This window comes from Coffea arabica, chromosome 2c, assembly GCF_036785885.1.
Source record: "Coffea arabica cultivar ET-39 chromosome 2c, Coffea Arabica ET-39 HiFi, whole genome shotgun sequence".
NCBI classification, from domain to species: domain Eukaryota; kingdom Viridiplantae; phylum Streptophyta; class Magnoliopsida; order Gentianales; family Rubiaceae; genus Coffea; species Coffea arabica.
This window is the reverse complement of record NC_092312.1, coordinates 1,548,402-1,575,713: the sequence shown is the minus strand read 5'-3', so window position 1 is coordinate 1,575,713 and position 27,312 is coordinate 1,548,402. Positions and strand designations below refer to the sequence as shown.

At 35.6% G+C, this 27,312-nt stretch overlaps 4 protein-coding genes across 11 annotated transcripts; all 4 read left to right on the top strand.

Moving 5' to 3' along the window:
• The first annotated feature begins 58 nt into the window (after positions 1 to 58).
• Positions 59 to 4,476, top strand: LOC113724912 (RNA polymerase sigma factor sigE, chloroplastic/mitochondrial-like). Its single transcript, XM_027247808.2, has 6 exons — positions 59 to 250; positions 1,017 to 1,827; positions 1,943 to 2,089; positions 2,779 to 3,015; positions 3,469 to 3,732; positions 4,136 to 4,476. Exons 2-6 carry the CDS (start codon positions 1,081 to 1,083, stop codon positions 4,331 to 4,333), a joined length of 1,593 nt encoding a protein of 530 aa, XP_027103609.1. The 5' UTR covers positions 59 to 250; positions 1,017 to 1,080; the 3' UTR covers positions 4,334 to 4,476.
• A 7,654-nt stretch (positions 4,477 to 12,130) lies between these two features.
• Positions 12,131 to 15,049, top strand: LOC113723774 (bidirectional sugar transporter SWEET3). Of its 2 annotated transcripts, none has more exons than XM_027246749.2 (7): positions 12,131 to 12,272; positions 13,133 to 13,257; positions 13,375 to 13,411; positions 13,645 to 13,867; positions 14,011 to 14,172; positions 14,423 to 14,542; positions 14,644 to 15,049. In XM_027246749.2, the coding sequence occupies exons 2-7, from the start codon at positions 13,221 to 13,223 to the stop codon at positions 14,821 to 14,823; spliced, it is 759 nt and encodes a 252-aa protein (XP_027102550.1). In that variant the 5' UTR covers positions 12,131 to 12,272; positions 13,133 to 13,220; the 3' UTR covers positions 14,824 to 15,049. The 2 variants fall into 2 exon arrangements, with proteins under 2 accessions (XP_027102550.1, XP_071929446.1); XM_072073345.1 differs by lacking the exon at positions 12,131 to 12,272 and adding an exon at positions 12,388 to 12,583.
• Positions 15,050 to 15,247: 198 nt separating this feature from the next.
• On the top strand, positions 15,248 to 17,642 carry LOC113724911 (uncharacterized). Its single transcript, XM_027247807.2, has 3 exons — positions 15,248 to 15,809; positions 16,788 to 17,039; positions 17,182 to 17,642. The coding sequence occupies exons 1-3, from the start codon at positions 15,453 to 15,455 to the stop codon at positions 17,458 to 17,460; spliced, it is 888 nt and encodes a 295-aa protein (XP_027103608.1). The 5' UTR covers positions 15,248 to 15,452; the 3' UTR covers positions 17,461 to 17,642.
• A 774-nt stretch (positions 17,643 to 18,416) lies between these two features.
• LOC113724910 (polypyrimidine tract-binding protein homolog 2) lies at positions 18,417 to 25,617 on the top strand. Of its 7 annotated transcripts, none has more exons than XM_072073342.1 (12): positions 19,429 to 19,505; positions 19,603 to 19,665; positions 19,736 to 19,812; positions 19,957 to 20,014; positions 21,262 to 21,324; positions 21,412 to 21,485; positions 22,055 to 22,147; positions 22,286 to 22,343; positions 22,753 to 22,857; positions 22,948 to 23,029; positions 23,489 to 23,601; positions 24,946 to 25,617. In XM_072073342.1, the coding sequence occupies exons 3-12, from the start codon at positions 19,799 to 19,801 to the stop codon at positions 25,291 to 25,293; spliced, it is 1,008 nt and encodes a 335-aa protein (XP_071929443.1). In that variant the 5' UTR covers positions 19,429 to 19,505; positions 19,603 to 19,665; positions 19,736 to 19,798; the 3' UTR covers positions 25,294 to 25,617. The 7 variants fall into 7 exon arrangements, with proteins under 7 accessions (XP_071929439.1, XP_027103602.1, XP_071929443.1 ...); XM_072073340.1 differs by having other exon boundaries at positions 19,954 to 20,014; XM_072073338.1 differs by lacking the exon at positions 19,957 to 20,014 and adding an exon at positions 18,417 to 18,651 and having other exon boundaries at positions 19,305 to 19,505; positions 19,603 to 19,812.
• Positions 25,618 to 27,312: the final 1,695 nt, after the last annotated feature.

Here is a 27,312-nt window from a genome sequence, read left to right as displayed (position 1 = left end):
GGACACTTTCTTTACCGCTTGTCCTTAACCCCCACCATTTCTCGCCGTCGATTTTTCCACGGAAAGTGCTTGTGGATGCCGTAATTTGGCGTGTGTTTTCGATTTAAAATAGTATTTTTCCAGTGCAAGAATGTCTAGATTCTTCGTTCTATAACCAAGTTCGACCGGAATCTCGAATCGCCAGTCAATTACTGCTTCAACTCGCGCGATAATTCAGAAGTCAGGAGAACATTTCTTTCACTAATTTTTGGTATGGTAATTTGGACTTGTATCATATGTTTCTCTGTGATTATTTTCTTGCAAAGGTTTGCTTTAATTGCATCCGTCTTGATAAATACTACAATCTTTCAATAGTAGCAAAAGAACTAATATAATCTTGATAAAAATACTGTATGGGATTAAGTATTTGGTTGCAATTACTTGTCACACAAACCTCTGGGATGAATGCGATGTTTAGTTATTTACTCAAGTACTAACTGGGTCTGATCTACCAGTGTTCTCCTCCGGAGCGGCGTAGGACAGTTTGATATTCTTGTAGCGTTGTTTACTTGCCTTAAGTTACTTCTAATTAGTAGAAAAGAGAGAGGAAAATGTCTGGGATATTTTTGAGATGAATGCAAATTCGACTGGAGTTGTTGATTTTATTCTTGTTGTCTGATCTTTCATGGGTTCAAGGGAGAAGAGCAAATAGGTCGTTATGTGTTAGAGCACGGGGTTTGATGTCATAATTCAGTACTTCTACAGCAATATTTTAGTTTGCGGGTTGAGTGCAGACGCTTCTTATTTATCAATTCAAACTGCTCGGCAAATTATATGCAACCAAAGTTGTTAAGAATTCCAGTGGAACACCCACTGGTATTGTGACTAATATGATTCTGCTGCTGGTGATTCTCTAGCACTGGGGGCAAGTTGTCTGGTTTAAGTTCTAGAAAATTCAATGAAAATTGGCATTGGCATTTATTTCTTCAGTATAAAGCTTTTCCTTTTTTCGTAATTCGATGTAAATGGTGTTGCAGGACTGAGGAATCTCGAGAAGATCTTCTGTCTCTGTACCAACTATCAGGTTAATTTGCACTTCTCATGGGAGTTGTGACTGTTTCTAGCTCTGCTGCACGAAGTCCACTGGGATTGAATGCAAAATTGGCAACACGTATATCTCAGCCCAGAAGACCATCACTGGTGCCATTCAAAAATGGTAAAACAAAAAATGCTGCTTTGGTCGCCCCTAGGGAATCTCTTTCTTTACCTGTCGAGGGATCTAACGTAAACGAGAAGAGATTAAAGCGAGTGGTAAAGCGTCCTGAAAGAGTAAAGGCCGTCTCTGCTCTGGAAGCCGCTTCAAGTACCTTAGAACTCGACTACAATGAGGCTGCTGCCAAGCTTGAAAATATCTATAAGCTCAGTCCGGCAACTAAAGTTTCAGATATGGAAGTTAACGACCTCGGCATGAAAAGAGACCAACAGAGAAGAAAGAGGATGAAAGAAGCCAATGTGGAGGCAGAGAAGGGAACTAATTACACCGTGGTAAGAAGTCCGAGGAAGAAGTCAAAAAGATTGAGTCTCGATAAAAGAGTTACTTTGAGAAAGAAAAGAGACAGTGAAGCGATTACTTCATCGCAGAAAAGAAAATCGAGTGAGGGTGATGAAGATGAAGAAATCAATAGAAAATCAAGTGAGGATGATGAAGATGAAAAAATCAATAGACTTTTAAGAGAATATTCGGGTTCTACTGACTTTACTAGCTTAGACTGGAAGAAGATGAAGATTCCGCCAGTTCTCCCTTCTTCTGAGCACTCGTGGCTTTTCAAATTGATGCAACCAATGAAGGTGAGAACAAATTTCTTTATGCAAGAAACAGAAATGCGCGCTAAGAACTATCTAAGCCTTGAGTATATGAGCGCAAGATTTTGATATTTTTGAACTTGGGTTTACAATAATCTAGGCAATTATTCAAGTGAAAGAGAACTTGCCAAATGATCTGGGAAGAGAACCAACCGATGGTGAATTAGCTGAGGCAACAAACTTGGACGTTCTTCATCTGAGGAAAGACATCAAAGTTGGTCAAGCGGCAAGAAACAAATTGATTAAGGTATCTACTTATTCTGGGGAGCATTTCCGCATTGCATGATGTTTTTATTAGATGTAGCTGCCAAATATGGAAACTTTTGGCAGATCCTATTCCTGGGGAAGTCTCAACACAGTTCTCAATTTGACCTTTTCAAAATGAAAATCGAGATGTGTGCTGCACGTATTTTTGATGGGATACGAATTCTACTCAATTATTTATCAGAAATAATGTGAATCATCTAGTCGTCAGCAATTGTACAAGCTGCTTAGGAAAGTGTGGTCTAGTGGGGCATTTACCAGTCGTGACTCCATTGGTATCGCATTGAGATGCTTAGTGGACTACATTTCTGACTTTATTATTTTGAAGTAAAGCAAAGCCATTAACATATTTTAGTATAGCATTCGACCTGGTTGTCAATTACTGGATTTTGGATTCTGATATCTTTCTGTAATTTCAACGAGTTTCAGTTTAAAATACTGGACATTAGGTATCATGATAGTCAGGAAACAGGATATCTGAGTTGAAAAAGCTTGTGATGCAAATCTGTTTAGACCTGTAATGCTGTTTGAGTTTAAATTTGAACCTCCACATTACTTTTAAATATAAGTGATTCAAATAAAGCCAGTTGTAATAGTTGTTGACGTGCCCTATGAATCATATTTTTTTGGTAATGCTGAAAAGCCATGATCACCATTCCTCGTTGATTGCAGCATAACCTCCGCCTCGTCTTGTTTGTAATGAACAAATATTTCCAAGACTTTACGAATGGGCCTAAATTCCAAGACCTCTGTCAGGCAGGAGTAAAGGGACTTATCACGGCCATCGACCGCTTTGAACCGAAACGAAAGTTCCGCCTTTCAACGTATGGCCTCTTTTGGATCAGACATGCCATCATTCGTTCAATGACACTTTCAAGCTTAACCAAGGTTTCCTTTGGTCTTGATTCGGTAAGTTTCTTTGATCTTCTCTTCTCTGGTCATGACTGATTGAAATGGTCAAATACTCTCTTCGTCAGACATGATATATCAGTTTCCATTCTATCCTTGGGCAGTCATCTTAAGTAAACAAAATCACGTCTTGGGGTTTCTTTTTGTGGTTAAAATCATGAGTGGATGGTGCGGGAGAGAAAATGAAACTGTTTGTAATATTTATTCGGATGAAAAATCAAATTTGGTTCTCACCACCTGAGTCAAGAAATATACGGATAAATGGCTCCATCAACATTGATATTGAGAAGGAATTTGTTTATCTCTCCATAGATATAATACACTGTACTCTCATGAAGTGTTTGCATTTTCTCAAAATTTTGTAGAAGATAGTCAGCCTCTTTTTTTTTTTTTCCTTTGTATATTCCACGACCTTTTACATGAAACAAACCCTTAAGGTATCCTTTGCTGCAGGTCAGAATAGAAATACAGAGGGCCAAGTTGGAATTGTTGTTTGAGCTTCAGAGAATGCCAACAGAGGACGAAATAATAGAGAGGGTTGGAATTTCCCCTGAAAGATACCATGAAGTGATGAGGGTGTCAAACCCTATATTGTCGCTCCATGCAAGGCATTCAGCAACTCAAGAAGAGTTCATCAATGGGATTACGGATGTTGACGGTGTTGAAGGAGAAAAGCGGAGGCAACCTGCTCTTCTCAGGCTTGCTCTTGATGATGTGGTAATTTTATCTTTTTTGGCCTAGTCATTTGGGTTTAATTTGATCAAATTCATCACCTTTTGCCAGATTGATTGTACTTGCATTCTCTGTCAATGTGTTGCTCAAGATAATACTAATAGTATTTTGTATTTCCTGTGGAGAAAGGGTTTAATGATATTATGGACTGGATGTTCTTTCTTGGGATTTACTTACCGTGGTTAATGTAGCGTATTTATCAGTAATTTTGCTTTGTATGCTCCTTGCAAGCGACTGAAATCTTAATTAATTAACTTGTATTTAGACCTACATTGCATTTAGTTTACTCCTTCAATTCTCTTTATTTGGAAATGTTGCTGCTTGATTTCCACCTCTTGATACTAACTGTCCTGCTTGTTATCATTATTATTTTTTTGGCGGTCAACAGCTTGATTCTTTGAAGCCTAAGGAGAGTTTAGTAATCAGACAGAGATATGGACTTGATGGTAAAGGTGATCGAACACTGGGGGAGATTGCAGGAAACTTGAATATCTCCAGAGAAATGGTTCGGAAGCATGAAGTAAAGGCTCTCATGAAGCTCAAGCATCCAGCTCGAGTGGATTATCTTCGCCGTTACGTTTACTAGAAGAACACTTCCATCCACACGGAGACTGCTGCATGCTCCACGTCTTTGCAGTCTTCCGTTGTAGCCGTATACCACTAATTGTTGTACACTAGACACTTGTATCATAGTCGCAAAAATTTCAGGCTCACGGGTCCTTTATTTTCTTTCTGGTGGCATATATTTCTTTGTTCTCATTTTCTTTTCTCTTCATACTTTTAGATTATATATGTAAAGAAGTAATTGGACAAAGGCAACTTGAACACGCTAATTCTGTTACATCCCTTCGGGGATTGATGCTCAAAGATAGGAAGAATGGTGCATTTTTATCTTATACGGCATTAACCGTGCCTGATAGTGATTTTACGTCAAGTGTTTGCTGCTTCAATACTCGAATCTCAAAATGGCACTGGATAACTTTTGAGGGGGTTCTGACAGACAAAAGTGATTAATGCAAGTTGGTCGTGTAGGATTAATATGTAGGGATAATTGCAGAAACCTCCCTGAGGTTTCTGACATTTGCACTGACCTCCTATGTGGTTTGAAAAATTACACTGATCTCCCCTGAGGTTACTAATCCTTTGCAAATTTAGTTCAAACGATTAAAATATTATTTTAGGGAGTGAAATTAGAATTTTGTACCAGATTTGCCCTTTGTGCTATATATCCAATGAATGATAAAGTACTATAAATCAATTAACAATTAATAAACTTTAAGGAGTATAATTTATGAGCAAACACGCATTGCACATTTAAAGTACCGGCTCTTTACGGGTATTTTACTTTCAAATATTTAATTTATGATAAATATATCCATATTTGTAAGTAAAATTCAAAAATTATTATAGTAATATTCTTGTAAAAACGAAATCGATAGATTATTTATTTAATATAAATTAAATATTATTTTTTAAAAAATAAATGGCCCATAAAGTATTAATTTTTTATGACTCTCATCCATTACATGAGTAAAGTATTCGCTCCTTATGTGCATTTTATTCTAAATTATTTAATTTATGTTAAATACATAAATGTTTGTAACTAAAATTGAAAAAGTGTTATATTAATATTTTTACCGAAGAGAGATTGGTAGGTTTTGTATTTAACAAAAATTAAATATTTGAAAGTAAATACAAATCTGTATTTGAGCGTAAATATTTGTATTAAATTAAATATTTGAAAGTAAAATACCCTTAAAGAACCGGTATTTTAAATAGTTACCGGCTCTTTATAAGCAAACACGCATTACTCATTTAAAATACCGATTTTTTACGAATATTTTACTTTCAAATATTTAATTTATGATAAATATATCAATGTTTGTAAGTAAAATTCAAAAAGTGTTACAGTAATATTCTTGCAAAAAGAAAATCGGTAAGTTATTTATTTAATAAAATTAAATATTTTTTTAAAAAAGAAATGGTCCATAAAGTATTAATTCTTTATGGCATTCATTCATTACATAAGTAAAGTATTGACTCTTTATGAGTATTTTATTTTAATTTATGTTAAATACATAAATGTTTGTAATTAAAATTGAAAAAGTGTTATATTAATATTTTTACGGAAGAGAGATTGGTAGTTTTTATATTTAACAAAAATTAAATATTTGAAGGTAAATACAAATATGTATTTGAGCGTAAATATTTGTATTAAATTAAATGTTTGAAAGTAAAATACCCATAAAGAACTTGTACTTTAAATAGGTAATGCGTATTTGCCTATAAACTATACTCCTTAAAATTTATTAATTGTTAATTGATTTGTAGTATTTTGTCATTCATTGGACATGTAGTACAAAAGACAATTTGGTAAAAAATTCTAATTTCACTTCCTAAAACAATATTTTAATCGTTTGGACTGAATTTGCAAAGGATTAGTAACCTCAGGGGAGATCAGTATAATTTTTCAAATCACAGGGAAGGTTAGTGCAAATGTTAGAAACCTCAGGGGAGGTTTCTGCAATTATCCCTAATATATATATACTCGTAGCATAGTTTGAGACCATCATCCTAGTAATAATTGGCAGTGCTATCTCGCGTCATCTCTCCATCTCCTACATTGACTTCCAAGATACCAACAGGTCCATTTGCTGCCACTCACTGGATTGAAGGATTCCCTGAAGATATTTAGAAATTTCTTAAATTTCTTTGGCTTCTTTTGGATGGAAAAATTTGATGGAAGATTTGGAATTCAACCAATTCGTTTTAATTGTTTGAATTTTCTAACAAACATTTGGATTTGTAATTCATCAATTGTTTTAGTGTTTAAAAGGTGTTTAGACGATTGGTGAATTACAAATTACAAATCCATGTCTCTTAAGTAATCAATACAACTTGAGAGATATGAGAAAATTTTCAAATCAATTATCAAATCCCTCAATCTTATCACAACTAAGTTGTTTTGATTACTTAAAAGGCATTTGGGTATGTAATTTATCAATCTTTAAATACATTTAACTATTAATATAATTGACGGGCTATAAATCCAAATATCTCCTAAGGCATTTGAAATGGTCGGATTCGTGGGGTGCCCTTGCTGTCTTCATGACTCGGATTATAATATAGTTGATTTGAAGCAGAAATGAACCAAATATGTGACTAGTTATGCTGTAAAATGGACTTCGATTTCTTGTTCTGCGCATTGAGAAAGTAAGACCACGCTGGAACTTATCTACCTTGTATACAAGAAGAAAACCAAGTTACTATAGCAACTCTAATGATTGCCAAGTGGATTCCTCTCATTTTGACATGTGGTCCATTCCTTTTCTTTTCTTCATTTTGCTTATTTTTTCTTTTGTTCACTTTATTTCCTTTCTCCTTTTTGATTAAAGATAATTAAACAAATCATCATGTACACTGCAGGTTTGTTATTTAGTTTCCACTTTGTACTCCATTTTTTTTTCCTATCATCCTAATTAATCATTTATTCTATTTTTTTCTCTATTGGATTAGTTGATGCATTTTCTTTCATTTTTGTCCATAATTAACTAAATGAATGATTTCATTATCGGAGATCAAGAATGGATTTGATATTTCCTTTCTTCCATAGTCAAATAATTATGATTCATGATTTTCTACTTTTTATGTCTCTTTTTGGTATATACTATTTGATATTTTTTTTGTCATTTTTTGCGTCTTGATCAGCAACCTTTGTTTATTGCTTTTCTTACCTATTTCTTCTTCATCTGACTTTCTTTTCTGCCCAAAATAGGTATGTGATACTGTGAATATTTTTCCCCAAATCTAAAGAAACATTTTTTTTAGTTTTTTATATTTTATTTATTCTGAAACTACTTTTTGATCTTTTTATTTTTGGAAAAGGCTGACAACAAGACGGGTGATGATTACATGAAGAGTTTTTAGGCTAATAATGAAAGAATTGTAACTACTTTTCCCTCATAAAATAAATAACACCATTATGCAGATTCATTCTAATTCTAATTTTTTATTTATTAAAATTGTTATTTGATAATAGGGTGATAGTACTACAGTAGAGGAGAAAAAAATCTAATAAATGAAAATCCAAGGTAAACGATGATCAGGAAGAAAAAAATGATGCCTATTAAATTAAAAATTAACCAGAATCTTTTAATTTATGGATAGGTAATTATATTTTAATTTATATAAAGTTTATTAATTGTGAAACGTGCTTATAAACTGGATAAGGTGGATGACGGGTAAAATAATTGTTGGGACTAGCAATTTAGAATGTGAAGATAATATTTTATATCTCTTCATTCAACATTTGAATGACTAGCTTGTATTCATAATAGGTAGTTTATTTTCATGGTTTTAATTTTAGCAAATGATAGCTTGGAAATAAAAGAAATGCAAAATTAGATTTCAGAATCTTTTACTTAAATTGGTTCTATATGACTTTGTACTCTTATCCCTTTCTATTGCTTATAATGATAGATAATGTAATTAGAGTTTGAGATGATTGTTAGGCGTAGAACTGGACATATCATTACTATTTGGCTAAAGAAGTTAATAATATTTTGTCGATTTGACTAGCTAAAACAATTGCAGTTTTCAAAGGAATGCATTTGGTGAGAAGTTAGTATTGAGGCTTTTAGCTTAGAGTGTCACTCTACAAAATATTATTAGAAAATTCTATTTTGATTAAGAAGACATATTTGCAATCAAACAAATTGTTGGATTTGAATTTGCATATGTAGATTTATAAATATGGCAATTCATGTTTTTATTTTAACTTGCTATATGTATTCTATAACTATTTGGTTAGATAATGTTTTCATCTATTTGTAATGCTATTAGACATGATTTAAATGGATAGATTAACTCGCTCTTTCTTTCAAAAAAGAAAGAAAAATATGCAAGTTTGTATTTTTTTTTATTGATGTTGAAGATAGTGACAGGTTTTTGTGGCTTTCTATATTTTTTCTAATTATTAAAATGTTAGAAACATTATGACTACTCTTTATTTAATTACAACTAAAACTATGCTGCTATTAAACCATTAATGCACTCATAATAGATTTGCTTTCTTTTTTTTTTTTGGTATCATTACGTACACATAATATTGGTTAAAAATTCTTTTTCCAAATCACAATAAATTGGGGTTAACTTTATATATGAAATTTCTTTTCACAGCAAATTTTAATTGTTTTTATACTTAATATTTTTCCTATATTTCTATTCATTATGTACTAAAACATTTGTTATTATGCATTTAACTAATGTTCTAGAGGGCCCTGGCTGTGCGTTGCCGAGGTACCTCTAGTACTATAAGATAAACAAAAGGCCATAGTTACTGTAGCAATTCATTTTGCTGACACATGGCACTTTGCGCGAATTTTGAGCTTTCTCTTTTGCTTTCTTTATGGACTTGGCATTGCTTTAAATATAGTCAATGACCCAAATTAGATTGCATTTCCCATTTCTTTATAAGGTTGAATTATTTTTAATAGACTTTTTAACCTCTATATTTTGAACCGATATAATTCAATTAGAATTTATATTTATTTCTATTTACATTAATATTTCAACTTATATTTGACAAATTAACTTAAAATTTAATTATATCTATTCGAGTTTTCAACATTATCATTTAAATTTATATTTGTCAAAATAAGTTATCATTTAAAGTTAATGCAAAGTAAAAGATTATTTACAATTTATTCTATCCTATAATAAAGAACAAGATTATTATTTTTGCTCGATGCAGTGTACATTTCTCTGTGCCAATTTTATTTTGATTTGTTCATGTTCAAATATTTAGTAACATTTGACTTTATGTTTATTCATATTTTTATTGTCTGAATTTTGAGTTTTCTCTTTTGCTTTCTCTATGGATTTGCATTGCTTTAAATGTGCTCAATGATCCAAATTATATTGCATTTACCATTTCTTTACAAGGTTGAATTATTTTGAGTAGACTTTTCAATCTCTCTATTTTGAACACATATAATTCAATTAGAATTTATATTTATTACTATTTACATTAACATTTCAACTTATATTTGACAAATTAACTTAAGATTTAATTATTTCTATTCGAGTTTTCAACCTTTATTCTATCCTGTTATAAAGAACAAGATTATTATTTTTGCTTAATGCAATGTACATTTTTCTGTGTCAAATTTATTTTGATTTGTTCATGTTCAAATATTTAGTAACATTTGACTTTATGTTTATTCATGTTTTTATTGTCATTTAAAGTTATACAGTTGAATTAACATTGCCACTTAATATATTCCAAAGAAAGTGACTCCTGTGATTTGTTAAGAAAACAACTCCAAGAGAAAAAGTAATCAAAGGAACATCTTTTACCATTATCACAAGCTATGAAGCTGAACAAGTCCCAGCTGGCCAGAAGACTTAAATAAACCTTCACAATGATTATGCATAAAATTAGTTTCCAACAATATAATGCTTATGTGCTTAATAATTGAACTAATTGTTTTTTAATTTAATTATCTTGTATCTATTTATCATTTGTGTTAATGTACTTCGACTTAGCTGCTTTGACTTGCTACCTACGTATGTTTTAATTCTGTTATCTTGTATTTGTCTATCCTTTATATTAATGTACTTCAATTTATTCTCTTTTGCCTTGAAAAGCAAATTTACTGATAAGCTATAGATCCAAGTCATATATAGATGTCCTTTTATCAAACACAAAAAACTTATGCAAAAATGCTAACCATTATTAATTCTACTGTTTTTCAATTTCTTTACGTATATTTGCTAAACAAATTATACATATAATTTTAAAACAAAAGAGTATATAAGTATATTATTAATTTGGACACTGACTTAAATTTGTTAAATGAAAAATGTAGACAATTATAAATCCAGTAACAATGACAAAAAAATGTATATTTGAAAGCTATCATTAAAAAGGGAAAAAAAGCATCTTAATGAAATGTAATAAAGACATATATATTTTTCTTATCAAATTTGCATGGTATACTTGGTGGTAATTTTAGTTAGCATTAATTACTCATAGTTTAACTAAATATTAATATATTAATGCCTCAAAAAAATGACAAAGCTCATTTGTTCAAATTTAAATACTGATAATCCAATTTCTCTCCATTTTAGTAATATACATATTTTATGTATATTTTCACACATGACACCCGACCGACAAACATTCCGTCAAATTTTGCTAACCTTAAACGCTTCAAGGCGGGCACTGGCCGTGTAATAAGGGATTTTGGGGAAATGGAAATAGACAAAAAAAAAAATTCTTTATTTTTTATATTTTATTTGATACGTACGATAAAAATAAGAAATTCGTTTTGTTTGCCTAATTTGAAGAACTCGATCTTTTTTTTTAAAATAGAGACTTCTTAATAAAAAATTGAATTAAGAATCAGAAATAAGAAATATAAGTAAAAAAGAATTATCCACAACTTTTGATTCGTTCTACAATTTGAACTTATGTCACCAAAGAAAATTCCATTCTTATTTCCTTTGATTCCGATAAACTAACTACTTGTTTATAACAAATAATTGTTGAACTTAGTGCTCTGTTTCATTTTGATTCAAAGGAACGAAAGCATGGAACTGAAATAACTCGCTAAGAACGTTTTTTAAAAGATTACGTGGTACGATTAGGTTGAATAAACCCTTTTGGAATAAATATTCAGCGGCTTATGAACCTTCTGGAATGTGGTTGACTCTTTTTTTTTTTTTTTTTCGGAGACGACAACAGTTGTATAATCTAGTCTATTCTACACTAAGGGGAAGGGGGCGGACCTAAGGAGATCCAGGGATAACTCGGAGGGGACTAAACCACCACCGGACCAAACGGGTGCACAACATACTCGCCTGAATTTTTTTGAAATAAATCATTTAAATGTGACATTTTGGTGGGAGCCAAGGTTTCCCATTCCACCAAGCTAAATGGTTGACTCAACTTTAAAGCGGGCATGGTTCAGGCGTTCAGCCAGTCAAGAATCACAAATGGACTTCGATTTCTTGTCCTGCGCATCGAGAAAGTAAGACCACGCTGGAAAATACATTTTTATATCAATTGGAGTGTGGTTGACTCAGCTAACTGCTGCATGACACCTATACAACTTTAAGGCGGGCATGGTTCAGCCAGTCAAGAATCACAAAATTGCAGAAAAGCACGCTGTAATTTAACGATATTGGACCCGGAATCACTATGGTAGATTTGACAATGGCATTGAGCCCCGAAGGGGATATTGACAATATCATTACTAGAAAAGTTAATATGTCTATTTCTTGGAATAACATTCAAGCACCAGAATTAAATATAATGTTGGCATCAAGCATCAGAACAGCTGATTGCTGCTGATGCTTGGCTTGAAGAGATAGAGAATGTTCTTTATTATTGGTAGAAGAACTAAAGGGAACCATATCTCATCATCTCCTTTTTTTTCCCCTTTGTTTAGTCCTCACAGGCATCAGAAGAAATGCTGCATAGCATCAGAGTCCCGAAGTGATGAAAAAGACATCCTTAAAAGGTGTCCCATCTTCGCAGTTCGTACATTACATAAAAGAATTTGATTAGCAACTGCTTCTTTCCTGTAAATGAAGAATAGCCCATTAATACTAGTGCACTACTACTAGATCTGGTTTCATTCTGATTGATTTTCTGCTCCAAAAGTTAAATCCAATTCGCCATGGAATAGAACCCACCAGAAGTTTGATCCGCTACTGTAGAATTTCTTCTTTGATCACTTGCAGAATCAAATGGATTCCGCAAGCATCTGAGGAACCACGACAACTGTTTCCTCCTGGCCGCCAAGCATCTGAGGATCTCTCCATACAATATGTAGGAACATAAATTAAACATTAGAGGATGATACCTGTTCTGAAAATTCAGAGCTACATCTTCAATTATGATGCTTGTTCTGAATATTGGGAAAATTTAAGCAGATATTAGACCTCAACACGCGGAATTTGCCAATCTAATTGTATAAGTTTTACTAGAGTTTGATCCTGTACTTGATGAAGAGCTGTTTGAAATTTAATGTTTAACATGCTAACCAGTGCCATGACAAAGATTAAGTATTGGGTCTGTAGTTTTTCCTCTGCTATAGCTGCCAAACAAAACCTAAAAAATTAGTGGAAGTCCAGTGACACTTCCACTGACACAACCAAAATATTACTCCTAGCAACAAAATAAATTCGTCTCATTATCAAATGCTAACACTATTGCTTATGGGGCAATTCCATGTATAAATTCGGTGGGCGATGCAAAAACACTGATTATTTCCATCCACATTTTTTTCTACTTAATTTCTTTTTTATTTATATATTTGGATAATATATTCTTTTCATGCTTATATATATATATGACCCTGACACTAAAACTGTGAAGGCGCAACACTCCAACATACCTTGCCATTTGCCCAGCTTCCACTGGTGTGTTTGTTCTTCCTCGACCTTTTGTTTACAAAGATTATAACATGGGAGATAGGTTGCGTTTGGCTGTGGGAATTATGGGTATACCTACTTATCTTCTTTTTTTTCCCATTTTGTCTTCCTAGTAATTATGACATGGAATTTCAATTGGTTTTTGTGACTAGGAATTTATTGGCTGCACGGTGTTTCTTATTGCAGGGAATGCCGCCTCCATGTTACTCTATGCTGCTCCTATGTAACTCAAAAGTGCTTTGCTCTGATGTTTATTTGAAGTTAATATTTTGGTTTGGGAAAGAACAGCTTCAACGGGCAAATTGAATCTCATAAAGTTTCACCATTCTTTTTGTTTGAAAGATCCAAACATGCTCGTGCATGCGTTAATTTTTTACAAGTTCCCAAAATACTTCAAGAAATTTATAACATTCTACTGATTTGATTTATATTTTATCTTCATACTTATTCTTGCAGATTGACTTTTTCGAGAGTCATAAGAAAGAGAAGTACTGAAGAGTTTTCATGCATTCCATACACCATTGCGTTATTGAACTGTTTCCTCTATACATGGTACGGCTTGCCGGTTGTGAGTAATGGCTGGGAAAACGTCCCTGTGGTCACGATCAATGGCTTAGGAATTCTTTTGGAGCTCTCCTTCGTATTCATATACTTCTGTTTTGCCCCCGCAAATGCCAAGGCAAGCTACTTCTAGCCCAGGAATAATGGAAAGCACCCTGCGACAACACAATTCCATTGTGATGATTTTGCACTGTAACATTTTGCCTTTTCTTGAAACAAACAAAGTTCTGATCTTTCTTTGTTTTGATGAGCGCTGTGCAGAAGAAGGTTGCAGTGTTAACAACATCAGTTATCCTTGGATTCTGCGTCATTGCTTTACTATCAGTCTTTGCATTTCACGATCATTCCCACCGAAAGATACTCGTAGGAAGCATTGGATTGATAGCATCAGTGGCAATGTATGGTTCTCCTCTGGTGGTTGTGGTGAGTCATTTTCCAATGCAAAATCCAGTTTCAGGTCTTTCAGCTTCTTCAAAACCGACATGTTTATAGTGGTTTTAACGATTTTTTTTTTTGTTGTTTTGGAAAAGGCTTTGGGGGGGGGGGGGGTTCATTTGAAGGGAAGTTCTGGAAACATGGGACATTTTTATCAGCTGGGTTGTTATTGTTATTGTTATTATTATTATCATTAGTATTTAATTTGACCACTAATATTTGTTGTGTGGTGCGACAGAAACAAGTGATACAAACCAAGAGCGTTGAATTTATGCCGTTCTACTTGTCCCTTTTCTCGTTTCTTGCCAGTTCCCTTTGGATGACTTACGGATTACTGAGCCATGATCTTTTCCTCGCGGTTTGTCTCAATATCAGGAGCTCAACGAATAGTTTTTCTCCTTATGGATTTTCCAGCCGAATTTGTTACTTAAGAAAGTAATTCAATTATGATATTTGCAGTCCCCAAATCTGGTTGGCAGCCCTTTAGGCATCTTTCAGCTTTTGCTCTACTGCAAGTACAGGAAAAATGGATTCATGGAAGAAGGATTGAAACGGGATGCAGCAAAAGGATGGCGAAAAAGTGAAGCGACAGATGTTGAGAAGCCAAAAGAGCAACTGCATGCAGCTTCTGCTCAGTGAGGTTACCGAGTCCAAGATATGAAATTAATCTACTGCTACCTCTCCCTGAATAAGGGCTATGTGAAATTCAGTTCAAATGTTAAGGATTCAAGAATTTTGTACCGCTTGTCCATGAAGTTTACTAAACTACTAAGAAGATGATGACTCTGTACGTTCGGTTTTTAAAGGAAGTCATGGTTAAAGAAATCCATGAACTAATAGTGTCAATCAAAGCTAGCTTGGAGAAGTATCGACTGAATTTGAGACAAGAGAGGAGTAGAGTTAATTGGTGTATCTAAACACAAAATTCTTAAGATAACACATAAGTGTCTCAAGTACTAGTGTAGTATTTAATCGGAATCCCGGATTCAGGTTTTTTCTTTTCTTTTTTTTTTTTCGATTTATAATATTGGAAGAAAAAAAAAACCGTGAAGGATGAGGAGGAGGATGCTTTGATGTACTACATGCACGAAGACACGTAACCCCCCCAAGCTTCTCAATTCTTTCTTCCATTTGAAGCGGATATTGCATTCCAGTTCCTCTGGCTCACAAGACTCGATCTCTGACTAATTCTACATTCATCTGCTGCACTCTTTTTTTTTTTTCCTCCTCGCGAATCACGTTCACAATCCCTCGCGTGTTTACTGAGTATGGTGAAGCTTGCATCAGCCCGGGAGAGCCGAATGTACGGGCCAAGATCTTCCCGGAACAGGCTAGAGTACATCAACGCTGGGCTATACGCGTTTGCTACCGTCGTGCTTTTGAGTGGGTTTGCCGCTCAGCTTTCCGGAGAGCCCAGATCAGGGCTGGTTCTTTTACTCGTAGCCCTCCCGGTTATTGCTTTAGTGAATGTACACGATCTTATCGCTCACCTTTCCGGGATCGATTGTAGATTGAACATATTGAAGTTTGATACCCAGTTCGCAGCTGTGGAGTTTGCTGCACCTGTACTTCAGACATTCGGGACCGTTCTCTTTTTCCTAGGAATTTTGTTTCTTTTCTTGCAGGTAACTCTCCGACTTCGCTACGTCTTTATTTATTTGTTTGCTTGTTTTGGTAAATCCAAAGGATAGGGAACCAATTGTACTCTCCCTGCCGGTGAATTGGTTAGCAAATACCGATTGGCTTCAGCAAAAATGACGGCACTGTAATTCACTGCACTTCCTGTTTTTATTGCTCATCATTTGAGGATTGCATGGACATCTTATTCTCCAAGGGCTTCGAATTTAAAAGATGCCCCTTTCTTCAGCGTCAAAAGCATCAAATTTGACGCTACAGTCTGGTTACATGTAAGCAGAGCAGATTGTCTGACGGGGCGGGGTAAATCAAGAAGTTATCCTACGACTAGGAGAAGATCATTAGCTTTTCTTTAAGCAGAGAAAGCCTTTCCAGTTGCTAGTTAGGATCAATTAGATCAATTTCTGTTTGCAGCTTTAATAGTTTTTGGGATTGAGATGTTTTATATTCCAACTCGAACCCCATAATGGGCTTACATGTGGAGGAAATTTGCCAATTTAGGTTTTATCATTTCTGATTACAGCTGCTTTTTTTTTTTTTTGGCTGGTAGGAACATATAGCTGCAATATTGATTCCCAATTTCAGTGATCTCCTGGAATTCGATCATATAATTGCATTATCAACTTTTTCTCCAAGCTAATCTCTTACACTACATTTTACTGTTAGCTCCTGTCTATTGCATCCAATGCGTGGTGACTGTTGATAAATGTTGCAACACAATTTTTCAGTTCTTGAAGAGTTGCGAGACTGCATTTCGTTGATTTTCTTCATACGCACAATTTATGCCTTGAAAGGCATGTGTAAATGTTAGCTAATTAAGCTGCTTTTTAGGTTCGTAACCATTTTTAATTATATTGAAGCTGTGTGAAGGTTATAATAAAGGTCGAAGACGTTTATTACACATTGCTTCTATAGTCGATAACTTAATTTGGTAATTCCTTCGTGTGGAAACCTTTTCACAAGCGTAGGATGAAAGAGGCTATGGCTACCGCAAGGTAGAGCGGCATGCGTTGAACATGCTGATTGCTGGCTCAGCGTTATGGCTACTTGGTTCAATCCAAAACTCCTGTCAGATCTATGAGAGAGCTGGTGGGCATGTTCAGATCTTGCAAGAGAGCATCCAGATTCCATTCTTGATGGGAAGCTTGTTGTTTCTGGTAGGAGCAATCCTTAACAGCAGAGAGCAGACAGGGCATATCCATCACGGTATGAAATCATTGGTAAGTCAAATTCTTTGTGGGGCTGAGCACAAAATCCTGAGCCAGAGACAAGAGCAGTACCCATGCTTGAAACTTTGACTGATCTTCCAGCTTTGCTTCTATTCGGGAAGTTGATCTCTATATTTCACGTATTGGTTCGCAGGGTTTGACGTGGATATGGATTGGCATATTTGGGAGCCTGTTATTCTTCGCTGGGGGCCTAGCAAATCTTGTGAAAGTGTTCAAGATGCAGCAAGGTGATGGATTACAGTTGGAGAAACTGCGAGGTGGAGCACAAGAGCGACTGCTTGACTTGAGAGAAGGCCAGGTGCCGTTCATCTTGGAGGAGTCCTCCAGGAGGAGGGAAAGGCCTGCGGAGGAAGGGAAGACTGCTATTGTCCCTGCAACTCCTTACAAAGATGTTCTCCTTAGTCAGACCTGACTGAGTATTTGGTGCTTCAATATCGTCTGTCTGTACCTGTTTTTTCTCCAAGACTTGTAACATTATGATTCTGAAGTAGTAATATTTTAGAAATATGTAACCAATCATACTGCCCAATTTGTTCCTCGCGCTCGTTTGTACGTGCAATTTCCTTATGATTAATGATTTGAATGCTTCTCCAAGTTGGCTCTTCCTAATGTGCCGTGGGTTTCACTTGGGATCCTCGGTGACATGTTTTCTATGTCAATCCAATGCCACCAATAATATTGTGCCAAGTGTCACCGAGGATCTCAAGTGCGTTGGTTTGGTGGCGAGAATGAGAACACTCGTTAATTTCCTCATGCGACCATATTTATATTGGTGAAAAAACAATTGATGAGTTTAAGATTCAATATAATATTGAAGTTATTGCATAATGGTGGATTGGGTTTGGGCCACGTTAATTTCAACAAAAAAAAACTATGTCAGGCTCAAATAATAATAGTGAATTAAATATTTCATATGTTTAGTACTCATACATGTTGCAAAATAAATAAGAGTGTGTAAAATAATGGTGTGCTTATCTTAAAGCATTATTCTTTCAATTAAAGTAATATCTAATTAATAAATTAAAAATTATACTTCATAAATATATAAGCTTAGTATTTTTTGCATATAATATATTTAATAATGGGTTGAGTTCGGGGCAAAAAGTGAGCCCTTTTTCCTTATTTTGGGTTCGGCTCGTTGAAGCCCAATTAGAGGAATTTAACAGGGAATGGGCCGAGCAAAGCTGTAGCAGATCAAGTAGGACGAGGTGTCTAAGGGGGGTTATCCATGATAGTGTAATTTTGCATCATATGATGCCAGTAATTGGGGTCCAAGTTCTGCCCGGGGAGGTCAGTGTAATTGTGGAAACCTCAGGGGAGGTCAATGAATTTGTCAGAAACCTCATTATCCCAAGAAACAATTAGGTATTGGGTATTAGGACTCTCGTTCCATAAGGCCGGGCCTCCTGTGCTTGGAAACTCCCAGCTTCGAGATTCCTATCTCATTGCGCTAACCTCCGCAGGTGCATACCTAAGCCCCACCCGGCGCCAAGTTTCGCATCTCGACCTCCACTTCCGATTCGGCAATTCCGACCTACCGATTTACAGCCGTCTATATCCTCGCAGCTTCCATCGACTTTTACGTTCGTCTCTAATCTCTCAGGTAATAGTTCCCTCAGCCGAATTTTTCCAATTTCCTCCTTTTCCCCCTTTGGTGCCCTAATTTCAGTTATTCCAATTTATTCTCCTTTCCGCCTAAGCACCGCCTCCCGGTCCCGTCTACGGACTTGTATATTGTTTGCCGTTGAACGTGGAAGTCTTTATCCAAGATCGATTTTGGATTGACGTCGATAATCTGTCAATTCTTAAATATTTGCTATGTACCAAAGTAATTTGCTGCTTATTGTTCAGTTTTATGTGTCGATTGCTTTCTTTCTTTGAATTAGTTTTTTGGTTTCTCTACTTGAGGTTATTGACGTGGTCTGATTTTCATTTTTCGCCTTTCTTTTACCGCTGAACTATACCATCGACTTTGACATATTCGTATTAATCTGTCTGATTTTCATTTTTCGCCTTTCTTTTACCGCTGAACTATACCATCGACTTTGACATATTCGTATTAATCTGAGTGTGGTGGCTTTGGTGGGGGTCACTGTAGTAAGAGAATCTGTAATGCATAACTTGCGATGTAATTTGTGATTGATTTATTGATTGGTCAAACGATTCTAAGTTTCAATTTTCATGCATGATATATGAGTTTTAACGATCTTTAGTACAAGTAAGATAAAACCATGAATTTCTCTTGTTTGTAGATAGGCTTTGTGGTGCGGAATGGCATCTGTTTCCAGTCAGCCTCAATTCCGCTACACACAGCCCCCATCCAAGGTTCTCCACTTAAGAAATTTACCATGGGAGTGTACAGAGGAGGAACTGATTGAATTAGGGAAGCCATTTGGTAAAGTCGTCAATACAAAGTGTAATGTTGGATCAAATCGTAATCAAGCTTTTATAGAGTTTGTAAGTTTTCCCATTCCTGGTTTTTTTTGGTTGCCCTAGTTCTTTCTGCTTTGCTTTCGACCTTAATCTTCTTACTTTCTCTCTATCAATGGTGCAGGCAGAATTGAATCAAGCAATTGCAATGATATCATACTATGCTTCATCTTCCGAACCAGCTCAGGTACGAGGGAAAACCGTCTACCTACAGTATTCGAACAGGCAAGAAATAGTGAACAACAAAACTACTGCAGATGTTGCTGGGAATGTACTCTTGGTGACAATTGAGGGTAATGATGCACGCCTCGTAAGCATTGATGTTCTTCACTTGGTAAGCAATAACGTACCTATTAGTTCCTGATTAGAAGGTTTATCTTCAGTAGAACCAAATGTCTAGGGTTTTTGGTGGTTTGGCTGTAGTATATGTCCTGCTTTGTGAAGCTCTTGTTTGACTAGAATGTGAATGGATCAGCAGGCTTATGTCAAGGAAATATCTTCAATGGCAGCTTATTGCATCGGGAGAAAGAGCGAATGTGTGTTTGTCTTCTTTCTCTTTCCTGGCTCTTTCTACCCTACTTCCTACTCATATTTCCGTGACTAGTTCTTTTGAAGGGTGTGAAATACTTTTAACTCTTTTTCTTGTTTCCTGTATACGCCCTGTCTCTCCCGTCACCTCGTTGCAGAATTATTAGATGCTGAATATAAACAATGTGATTGTTCCATCTCTTTGTAGGGTAATGTCGTAGTCCTCTTTTTTGTTGCAATTTTCTTGCTCTTTAGTTTGATAGACCTCATTGTGTAGCTGTTAAGTTTAATGACCCAGCTGCAGTGTTATCCTTAGATTCTGGATTAATTATCATTCAAGTTTCAAACTTTATTTGACAGAACTAGGAACAGGGAAAAAGATCTAATGAAGAGAAGTCATGAGACACAAATTGGTCTTTTAGTGAAAATTTTTATTTTCTTCATTACCAATGCCACTGAAATAAATCTTTTTTCGATCAAGAAAAACTATATACAGAAAAAGAATATTTCAACACTTTATTCTCTTAACTTTTAACATTTGTAAAGGAGAATTTTTTTTCTTCTCTCTGGTAGTCTAAATAATTTCTTACTATTGCTTCTTTTTTCTTGTTAAAACCATTTCTTTCATTTCCTTGGGTATGGTTAAGTTGGTTTATTCGTTGTTTGCCTTTTCTCGGTTTCATGTGTTCATCCTTCTATATTGTTCTGCTTCCATTGTAGTAAATGCTTGTTGTGGAAGCTGAATGTTCAATTATGGTAATGGGACTAAAATTGGAACTTCCACAAGTTTCTGGTTTGTTTGGGTACTATATCCTCAGCGTGGTCATGGATGAAAAGTTGTCTTAACTGCAGAGGATATTTTCGTACTTCTTGTTTTATTCTCTGGAAAAATTTTTCCCACTCGGATAACCCTCCTGAAACTTAAAATTTCTTTCATTTCCTTTGGCTTGGGTACAGTTAAGTTGGTCTATTTGCCCTTCATCTTTTTCCAGTTGCATGTTACCAGCTTTCTGTCTTGTTTCTGTTTCCGTTGTAGTTAATACTTGTTGTGGAAGCTGAATGTTCAGTTATGATTATGGCACTGAAATTGGAACTTCCACAAGTTTTCTGGTTTTTTTGGGTACGATATCCTCAGCGTGGTCATGGATAGAAACCTGTTTAACTGCAGAGGATGTGTTGTGTACTTCTTGTTGTTTTATTCTCTCGAAAATTTCCAACTTGGATTATTCTCCTGAAAGTTAAATTTATCTTTCAGGTATTCTCTGCCTTTGGATTTGTGCACAAAATTACAACGTTTGAGAAGACAGCTGGATTTCAGGTTTGCGTAACTGCTACGACTTTGGAATTTAATAGTAGGTACTTTTGGTTCCAACTTGTCACATTTATGAATTATTTTCTTTTCCAGGCTTTAGTCCAATTTTCTGATGCTCAAACTGCTTCTTCTGCGAAGGATGCCCTTGATGGAAGAAGCATTCCCAGGTGATGTTGAATTTAATTTTGGGCTTGGGGTGTAGCCCAGTCTTGTGGATCATTAATGTGTAGGGGCTGGACATCTTTCGGGAGCTTTTTTTAAGAATCTACCATAACGGGGTACATGCATGCTCCTTACCCCATTTTACCTCTTGCTCTTTTATCATTTCACATCACTTTATTGAGTAATGATAATTATTATTGGTTTAGCATACCCCCTGTTGCCCTGTAACTCCACATTTCTGCTATGGTAACTGATAGAGAGGCCTTTATCACTTTCTGGTTGATGATGTCTTCACAGTTGCCTTCTTTTGTGCATGCTCCTTGTGTGTGGAATGATCTTGATTATAAATAATTTCTTCCATCATCATGTTTCCGTGGAAAATATACCTGATAGGTTATCCAAGTGATTTTCGTTCATTGCTTGAAATGAACTGCCATTTTCCTGTTGTTTAACTTATCTGCGTCCTGCATCCCAATTATGTGCTCAGATTACATTCTTAACCTTATTTTTGCTAGTAAATGCTCAGCCTGTTGACACGTGCATTAATTGACTCTTTTTTTTTTCCATGTATCAGGTATTTAATTCCGCAGCTGGGACCTTGTACCCTTAGAATCACATATTCTGCACATACTGATTTGAGTGTTAAATTTCAGTCCCATCGTAGCAGGTATTGTTAATGGTAATTTCTTCTGTCAATCATTTCATACTTTTTTCATCCTGTTTCATGTTTTTTATTTTCTCTTATGCCTGTCTTATGCTGGATGTCTCTTGATTGAAGTGTTGCACCATAACTTCTTTTATTCAGGGATTACACCAATCCTAACCTCCCTGTGGCACCTTCTGCAATAGATGCTAGTGGTCAGGTAAGCAATTGGAAGAGCTGTTTCTTACAATACTTGAAGTTTGTTTAGTTATGGCTAGTAAGTATCACCTGGGGGATAGCATTTTGGACTATGCCCTCTATTTTGCGTCTCATTGCCTCTTTGTCCACCCGTTGTAGTATGAAACAGGCTTAATAACCATCATATGTTATTTTTATTACTTTTGCATACTTGCAAAATTAGATTTCAACCAACTTAAATTGGTAATCTAATTTTTTTCCTTTTTGGATACAGTAGTTTAATTGCACTTATTCTGTCAGCTTTGGATGTCTTCTTCTAATTTCTAAACTTACATGCTTGCTTTTGGTGATATAAGTATATATAGCAAATGGCCTCTTCAATATTGGACTCCATTGGTACTATAATCTAATTAATGTTTTTCTGACTTCAGCTCAGTTTAGGGTTAGATGGGAAGAAATTAGAGCCGGAGAGTAATGTTCTTCTTGCTTCCATTGAGAACATGCAATATGCTGTGACCTTGGATGTTTTGCATATGGTAAGCCCTATGGCTGTGAGAAAGCTTTAAAATAATTCATAACTTTCAACTTTGCTTAATTGTTGATTGTTGTATTTAATCTGCTTTCAGGTTTTTTCTGCTTTTGGCCCTGTGTTAAAGATTGCGATGTTTGATAAGAATGGTGGCGTTCAGGCATTGATACAGTATCCTGGTAATAAAACATAGAGCCTATACTTATTCTTTTGGTTATTGGGATTAGATTTCTTTGGTTCTCTTTAGCATTGAGACTAACCAAATAAGTCTGCACAGGTCGTAATGAGTTTGAAATAGTAGTAATCTTCAGTAAGATGATGTGTTTAGTTCCTATTTTCATGGTTGCTTTCCTGAGAAAAGGGCTTAGATGCTTGTTATTATGGTTTCTTGATTGCTTTAAGGGGAAAAATATTAACAGAGTAATCTGATCATCTAACTTCAGTTTGTCAGTTTTATTTCATTCTTCTGATGTCTAAAACTCTTGGTACTTTTATCTGAATATCATGTTTTCTTAAACATCAATCATTGGTCCAATCAACTTTAGAAAGAAAAGGAACATATAAAATGCAAAAACTGTTTTTTTGATTGCTAGCATATCTTTAGATTGTGCAGTAAGTACTAACCAATAGTCTTCCAGATGTCCAGACTGCTGTTGTTGCAAAGGAAGCCCTAGAGGGACACTGCATATATGATGGTGGGTTTTGCAAGCTTCATATTTCCTATTCTCGCCACACTGATCTCAGTATAAAGGTATATCACTCTTTTCTCTTTCGTTCCATTTTTTTTGGTAGCTGAACAGTTAGATCAATTGTCGTATCTTGAATCCATTAGTCAGCAAGAAAGTATTTTCATCTTTCATGAAAATCCTTTATGAAATGCTTTTCCTATGAGAGAAAGGTTAGCACTTGATGCATATTTCCTTTTCTGGTCTCCACATCCTACAATGGTTGGCATTTTGCACCTAGTTCTTATCATGAAGGCAAGAAACGTCAGAGATGGTACTGCAATTAAGCTTTAATGATATGGCCTTGCATCTCCATGTAGTGAACATGCTGTGTTATATTTCTTAAACTGGGGAAGTAGCCTGGAGTTTTGATTAGGCTATTCTTGTTTCTTATCAGCAACAATTTACTAGAATTTTATGTGCTCTATCTTTGAATTTTTTTATTTAAAGTGGAAGAAGAATTCCCCCTCATCCTTATTCCTCTTCTCCTGCCCGACAAAAAAGGAAACAAGAAGGGAAAGAGACAGAAAATTTCTTAATATATAAAAAAGAAGAAAATTGAAAGGAGGAAAAGGGAAATTAGAGTCAGATGTTTCTTTTGCTGTTAGGAGAAGGATATGGAGTTACATCAGCGAGATCTTCCATGTGTCCTAGATGTTTTTTGGTTAAAATTTTTGTCAGACTTTGTTCTGCTGCTACATTCAGGTGGCCTAGGATTTGATAATAAATGAGATGACAACTTAATAATCTAATTTTGTTTCTGCCTGTAAATCTGACTCATTTCCAGCAAATTGAAAGAATTAAGGCTTACCTGTTCACTGTTTCCTCAGAGTTACTTTTCTTGAATGAGCAGAACATTTCCTTCAGATACACTGCAGTTTGATGCTGCATCTCATATGTATCACTCTTCCTCCTCGATCTTGTTGCCAGATAATCCTCAGATCGGGAGGTTTACAGTGTCGTTTCATGAGATGTATCTTGAGTAGGGGAATATTTCTGTCAACCTTGATGCTAGTCCACCTGAGATGCAGCATCTAAATATCACGATCAAGGATAGTTTTCCTGCATGATTTATCGGTTCAATAAAAGACTAGGCAAACAAATCAGCTTGCTTACATCTTTCTGGTGTGGTTTACATAATCATGTCTAGCTCTTCACACAGATGCATGGCAAAATTTGAGCTCAGGCTTACGTGGATAATCTACGACTATTTCTGCATGAAAGTGAATTGTTGGCATTATAAATTATTGTTTAAATTAATAATGGAGAATTGTGGTGCAAAATCTTTAGGCAAAGAAAGCCTTCTCTTTACAACTTGAATTTATTTGTTACAATCCTTGGTACCTAAATTTTGCATAAGCTGATTTCAGGTCAACAACGATCGCAGTAGAGATTACACAATTCCAAATGCCCCCATGATGAGCTCTCAGCCTTCAATTTTGGGGCAGCAGCCAATTGCAATGGGTGGTCCTGCTGCTCACCAATATAATGGAGCCCAGTATCCTCCACCTCCTGAAAGTACTGCAATGCCGCAGCATTCAGTAGGCTGGAACACTTCTGCCCCGGCAGTACCTCCACCAATGCCCATGCAAATGCATAATCACCCTTACATGCCACCTGCTAGCATGCCTCCTGAAATGGGCCCTGGGATGATGCCATTGCACGGCCAGAACGGTCTGCCACATTCTGCAGCAATGCCTCCTTATCATCCACAGTAGCATTGCAATTAATTGAATGTTCTTGATATCATAGCTTTGTGTGTTGTTTGGAGCAGGCTGAAGGGATTCGTCTGATAAGCAGAGTTCGAAGAGGTAAGGTGAAGCCTGGCAGATATGGGGAGATGTCAATTTAAAATATAAAATATTTTTTCCTTTTTACCTATTATCTAGGATTTCAACGGCAAGATTCTGCTCTTCAACTTCTTGTGGATTTAAATGGGTTTTGAAAACTCTCGGTAGACTTGGGTGTAATGTATATTAACTTTTATAACTTTCTCGCCGTCAGGCGTACTAGTTTGCAGTTAATTTATTACTTTTCGCCTCTTCCTGGCTACGTTTAGTTGTAGTCCCCGCACGGCCGCATTTGTTACTTGGACCATCTTCTGGGAGGGAATTCTCCTATTTATATTCCCAGATTCAGCTTTCCAAGTATTAGTAAGCATGCATTTTGCTTCATAGTGTTTGACAAAGCGGTAGACCTTGGCTGGCAAGCTCAAATTTTCTTAGTCCCTCGGCATATCTGCTGTTTCTAATTTTATGCTCTGACTCGCTCTAGCTCATTGGTGAACCAATTGAGTATTTGGGTGCGTTTTGTGTACGTAGCTATGCTGGATGTTCGGTCGCGATGTAAGATTGATTCTAAGGAGGTGTTTGGTTAAAGTTCTTCAATCACAATCACTATAGGTATGATTAATTGGTTAATCACAATGGTTTTGCAAAAAAACTCTTAAAGTGTTTGGTAATTATATAAATTCAGGAGAAAGTTTCAGGAGTTTTGCTTTTGCTCTTGCTCTTGCTCTTTTCCCCGCCTTTTTATTCTCTTTCCTCCTCCCCTTTGACCATTAAACATTACAAGTACTATAACCTCCACAAGTGCAACTACCAGTGGCGGCCATAGATCGTTGGATATTTCCCAACGCCATCGATTCTGACTTCGATATACATATTTGATTTCTTAAAAAATAAATAAAAATCTTTAACACAATCATGATTTTCAGCGGCATCACTAACGCTCCAACTAAATTAAGACCAAACTCTTGAAATTTCGAACAAAAATGGCCCTCACCGTACAAAGTAAAATCCATAGCCAATTAGGCATCAGAATCAACCCAAATAATAAGATTCAATCACAAAAGTTTGAAACCAAAACAATGGTCCATCAAGCTTGCGAATTTTGCCTCTGGTTGATAAAATTTTGTTTGTCATCCACCCGAAGGTGTTTTGAGCGAGAGAGAGAGAGAGAGGGGGGGGGGGAATTTCACAAGTGGAAGAAAGGGGAGAAAAAAGATAGGAAGGTCAACAAGAGTGGCATAGAGAAAGGGGAGAAAATACTAAAATTTTAAAAAAAATGAGGGAGTAAACAAATAAAAATTGCATGACAAGAAGAGGCGAGGGAGAGAGAGAGAGATTGGAGGAAAGGGAAGGAAATAGAGGAGAGGGGTAGAGAGATAAAGATTGGGGAAGAGTGGCGATGGGGTGAGAGAGATCGAGGTAGAGGGAATGGGAGAAAATAAATTGGATCAAAGAGTAGAAAGAGGGGAGCTTTTTCTGAATTTTTTTTTTGTTTTTCATATTTTATAAAGTAAGGTGAATGAGTTTGAAAGTAGACAAAAAAGTAGGTAATAAAAAAAATCCACAGTGGAGGGTAATCAATACGATTAATTCATTCCAATCAACATTAACCAAACAAAGGGCTGTTTGGAACCTGAGTTTTTTGGGAGTTTGTCTAAAATTTTACTGTAGTGCACTGTAGAAGTTTTTGAAAAAATTTTGTAAAAGTTTTATAAGGTGAAAAAATTTTTTTTAGTAGTTTTTGTAAGATAACAAATTTTGTAAAAGTTTTTGTGAGGTGAATTTCTTTTCCTTTTCTTTTTTTTTCTTTCTCTTTCTTTTTCTTTTTTTCCTTTTTCTTTTCTTTCCTCTCTTTCTTTTTCTTCTTCTTCTTCCTTCCCCCTCCCGCCACTCCTCTCCTCCCTTTCCCCTTCTCCTCTGCTCTGCATTTCCCCCGCCACCCCCACC

Coding starts and splice junctions, on each gene's coding strand:
- LOC113724912 (XM_027247808.2), top strand. CDS start 1,081: ATGGGAGTTGTGACTGTTTCTAGCTCTGCTGCACGAAGTCCACTGGGA. Junction 2,090..2,778: donor CAAGAAACAAATTGATTAAG/GTATCTACTTAT, acceptor CGTTGATTGCAG/CATAACCTCCGCCTCGTCTT. Junction 3,016..3,468: donor TTTCCTTTGGTCTTGATTCG/GTAAGTTTCTTT, acceptor CCTTTGCTGCAG/GTCAGAATAGAAATACAGAG.
- LOC113723774 (XM_072073345.1), top strand. Junction 13,412..13,644: donor TTACTCTATGCTGCTCCTAT/GTAACTCAAAAG, acceptor TTATTCTTGCAG/ATTGACTTTTTCGAGAGTCA. Junction 14,173..14,422: donor GTTCTCCTCTGGTGGTTGTG/GTGAGTCATTTT, acceptor GTGGTGCGACAG/AAACAAGTGATACAAACCAA.
- LOC113724911 (XM_027247807.2), top strand. CDS start 15,453: ATGGTGAAGCTTGCATCAGCCCGGGAGAGCCGAATGTACGGGCCAAGA. Junction 15,810..16,787: donor TTTTGTTTCTTTTCTTGCAG/GTAACTCTCCGA, acceptor TCACAAGCGTAG/GATGAAAGAGGCTATGGCTA. Junction 17,040..17,181: donor ATCACGGTATGAAATCATTG/GTAAGTCAAATT, acceptor ATTGGTTCGCAG/GGTTTGACGTGGATATGGAT.
- LOC113724910 (XM_072073338.1), top strand. CDS start 19,320: ATGGCATCTGTTTCCAGTCAGCCTCAATTCCGCTACACACAGCCCCCA. Junction 19,813..21,261: donor GCATTGATGTTCTTCACTTG/GTAAGCAATAAC, acceptor TTTATCTTTCAG/GTATTCTCTGCCTTTGGATT. Junction 23,602..24,945: donor ACACTGATCTCAGTATAAAG/GTATATCACTCT, acceptor AGCTGATTTCAG/GTCAACAACGATCGCAGTAG.